General features: G+C 47.7%; 1 protein-coding gene across 1 annotated transcript in view; it reads left to right on the top strand.

The window, feature by feature from the left end:
- TAOK1 (TAO kinase 1) overlaps positions 1-3,173 on the top strand; it is a 35,950-nt gene extending 32,777 nt beyond the window's left edge. The window contains exon 19 of the mRNA XM_009324713.1: positions 1,237-3,173. Within this exon, the coding sequence (XP_009322988.1) occupies positions 1,237-1,698 (462 nt within the window). The 3' untranslated portion in view covers positions 1,699-3,173. The remainder of the gene's footprint in view (positions 1-1,236) is intronic.
- Positions 3,174-3,179: the final 6 nt, after the last annotated feature.

Here is a 3,179-nt window from a genome sequence, read left to right as displayed (position 1 = left end):
AAGGCTGCTCTATGGAGAGAGTCAGTGTCACTCACCTAGTGCTAAGAAACAGGCAAGTGGATAAGGCAGTTTCTGAAAGCCCCAAATGGCTCAGAGCAGATTGTTTCCTAAATTCCAGATGAAATCACTTTGCATATTCCCTGACTAAGGGAAGAGAGCGCTTACAAGTACAAGCTCTGCCCAGTACCTTCAGCACAGCCCAAGATAACACCTCTTGGCCACGTTGCTGCTGACAACAGGGGAGATGCCAGTGAGCTATGCTAAAAGTCTTGGCTGCTGCTTTTTACCCATTTGGTCTTTTTCACTGAAGCCAAAAGTAGCTTTTTCAGTGCTGGCAAGAAGATAATGCAGTGGTTCTTTGGTTCTCCACCTGACTGCAAAGATTTCAATAAGAAAGGCTTTCATCCCTGTCTGACGGGTGTCAGGAGGCCGTAGCCCCATGTTTTCTGTACTTAGAGAGCTGATCCCAGTGCCCCTACTAAAGTACCGTTGGAAACCAATTTGGAACAGTGTTATGGGGAAGAAATTGGAGTTGCCAGCTTGCATGTCATCTAGCTAATAATCTGCTACACAATTCCAACATCACTGCCTGTTTTCTCAGCCACACACCCTGGAGAAAGTATCAGGGTAATGAAACATGAGAAACCAATTTAGGAAAGGGGTAGGTCAGAGGTGATAACATGAGCTAAGAAAATCTGACTAGTGAACATTGGAGAGGAAACTGGATGTGGGCTCGTACATTGAATCCTGGAGAAAATAGCAGTCGTCATCATCAGATTCAGCTACAAACAGTGAAGGTCACATTAAGCTGTGTTGGCAGGTATTTGACTGTACAGGCACTGTGCTTGGCTGTATCTGAAGGTGCTTTCCCAGTAGGCTTTTATGGAAGCTGTAGATTTTCCTGCATCTTAAAAGATTAACCTATGTCAAGCTGTGAGTATCACCGCAAACTTGGGCTTTGCATCCCTAAAACTTCTGTAATCACCAGGGAACAGGGACCAAGACCCTCCAACTGGTGTTCACCATGCTTTGGCGTGTGCAGGTCTATGGGACTTACCCTTTTGCATTCAGAACAGATTGTGTGTCAGTGGACATCTGATCTAGATCCAGTCTCATGTAGAAACATGGGGAGAAGGTTCGTCATGAGCTTGCTGTTACAAGTCCTTCAGAGAGTTGAAGCCATGCCTGTAAAGGAGTCCTGCTGCTACAGACTGTCTCTTCTTTTTTCCTTCCTAGATTGAGGAGGAGATGCTGGCGTTGCAGAACGAGCGTACTGAACGGATACGAAGCCTGCTGGAGCGTCAAGCTCGCGAGATCGAAGCTTTTGACTCAGAAAGCATGAGGCTAGGTTTTAGTAATATGGTTCTTTCTAATCTCTCCCCCGAGGCGTTCAGCCACAGCTACCCGGGAGCTTCTGGCTGGTCCCACAATCCTACTGGGGGTGCAGGACCTCACTGGGGTCATCCCATGGGTGGCCCACCACAAGCTTGGGGCCATCCAATGCAAGGTGGACCCCAGCCATGGGGTCACCCCTCGGGGCCCATGCAGGGGGTACCTCGAAGTAGTGCTATAGGGGTCCGCAACAGCCCCCAGGCTCTGAGGCGGACAGCTTCTGGGGGACGGACGGAACAGGGCATGAGCAGGAGCACAAGTGTTACTTCACAAATATCCAATGGTTCACACATGTCTTATACATAACTTAAACAATAACTGAGGGTGGCAATTCCACTGGAGCTGTCTGCCAACAGAAACTGCCTACAGACACCAGCCCAGCAGCCTCCTCAGTGCGGTGCTGACGTGTGGAAGCTGGGTGCACATGGAATATTGTATTCATTTTGTAAAGCATTACGTTTTGTGTTTACTAACTGGGATGTCATAGTATTTGGCTGCAGGGTTTGGGGGGGTGGTTTTTTGGGGTTTTTTTGTTGTTGTTTTTTACTTTTTGGAGGGGTCTTGGGAGGGCGTCTGAGAAATATATGCAATTAGTCAGAAAAGTTGGATGGTGGTCATCACACTGACAGGACAGGAGGGCCTCAGACTGCCCTCGTCACACCATCCATAGGAAGTCTGAGGGAGAATGGAGACCTCCTCCCATGTCCATAAATTTCGAACTGCCACCCTGCAAAAACCAGGCGAGCTGCCTTTAAACCAACATCCAGGGGAGGAACAGCTGGATCTTCTGTTCCAATTTTAGTTGTCATTAAATTGGATACATTTCTAGGGTATTGCCTCTGCCAAGAGGCATTTTCAAAGACTTGTAGGTGAGGAAGAAGGCTGAGAAGAGAGGCCAAGAGACACCAGGGCTCAGCAGGGCCCTTCTACCCAAGTGCCCGCTCCGTGTCATGTAAGAAGTGACGTTCTCTCAGAAGGCACTGGTCAGCTTCCCGAGAAGTGTGTAGGTAAACCTGTCTGGAGGGAACAGGCTAGAAATGTTCAAAATTGTATTCCTGCTTTGGCACTCCCTGACTGTGCTGCTGGTAGCTCAGACGAGGTTGGGCAGAGGAGCGGAAGTAATGCACTTGTACAGCTAATACTGTGACATCTCATTTTAGCTAAGCATCAGAATAATTACTGGAGCCCAGCGTAGTCCTTTTTGCTCCATTCAGAAATGTTTAGACTTTCAGCCAATCAGTCTCAAATGCCAGAGGTATTTTGAAGGATGCCATAGTCACAAAATGCCATTGATCGGGTTTTTCATTATTACACTACATCCACCAATTTATTACCTTTTTGGCTTGTTGCAATTTCCTGTTTACATGTAGAGTGTAGCCAACTGTTTAAATGTTTAGTTGCCAGTGTACCAGTCTGAGCCACTGAATAAACCCCAGCTGATGACTAACCTACATCACCACTGTAGATCTTGATGCATGTGAGGCTCCTTTTTATTATTTTCGTTGCTGCAATACTTCAACTTTTACAGTCCCTTGAGATGCTGTGATACTTTGGCAGCATATCACACCATGCGAGAAGGCACTACTTCCAGAAGCTCGTTGGAGCTGCTGTACTACTGAAAGGAAGCAAAGGAGGTTGTGAAATCCATACGGTGATGAAGGGGTCAGGGAGTCTAATTAACCGAATGACTTTGTGGCATTGTGTCATCCCTTAGTGCTGGAGATGCCCCCATGCTCTTGTGCCAGTGCCAGGGCGGTCTGGGTCAGCCAGCACTGGGGGGCTAGGGA

The sequence above is a fragment of the Pygoscelis adeliae genome, unplaced genomic scaffold, assembly GCF_000699105.1.
Source record: "Pygoscelis adeliae isolate BGI_AS28 unplaced genomic scaffold, ASM69910v1 Scaffold580, whole genome shotgun sequence".
NCBI lineage: Eukaryota > Metazoa > Chordata > Aves > Sphenisciformes > Spheniscidae > Pygoscelis > Pygoscelis adeliae.
Note: the sequence above shows the minus strand (reverse complement) of the source record. Positions and strands in the feature narration are given on the sequence as shown.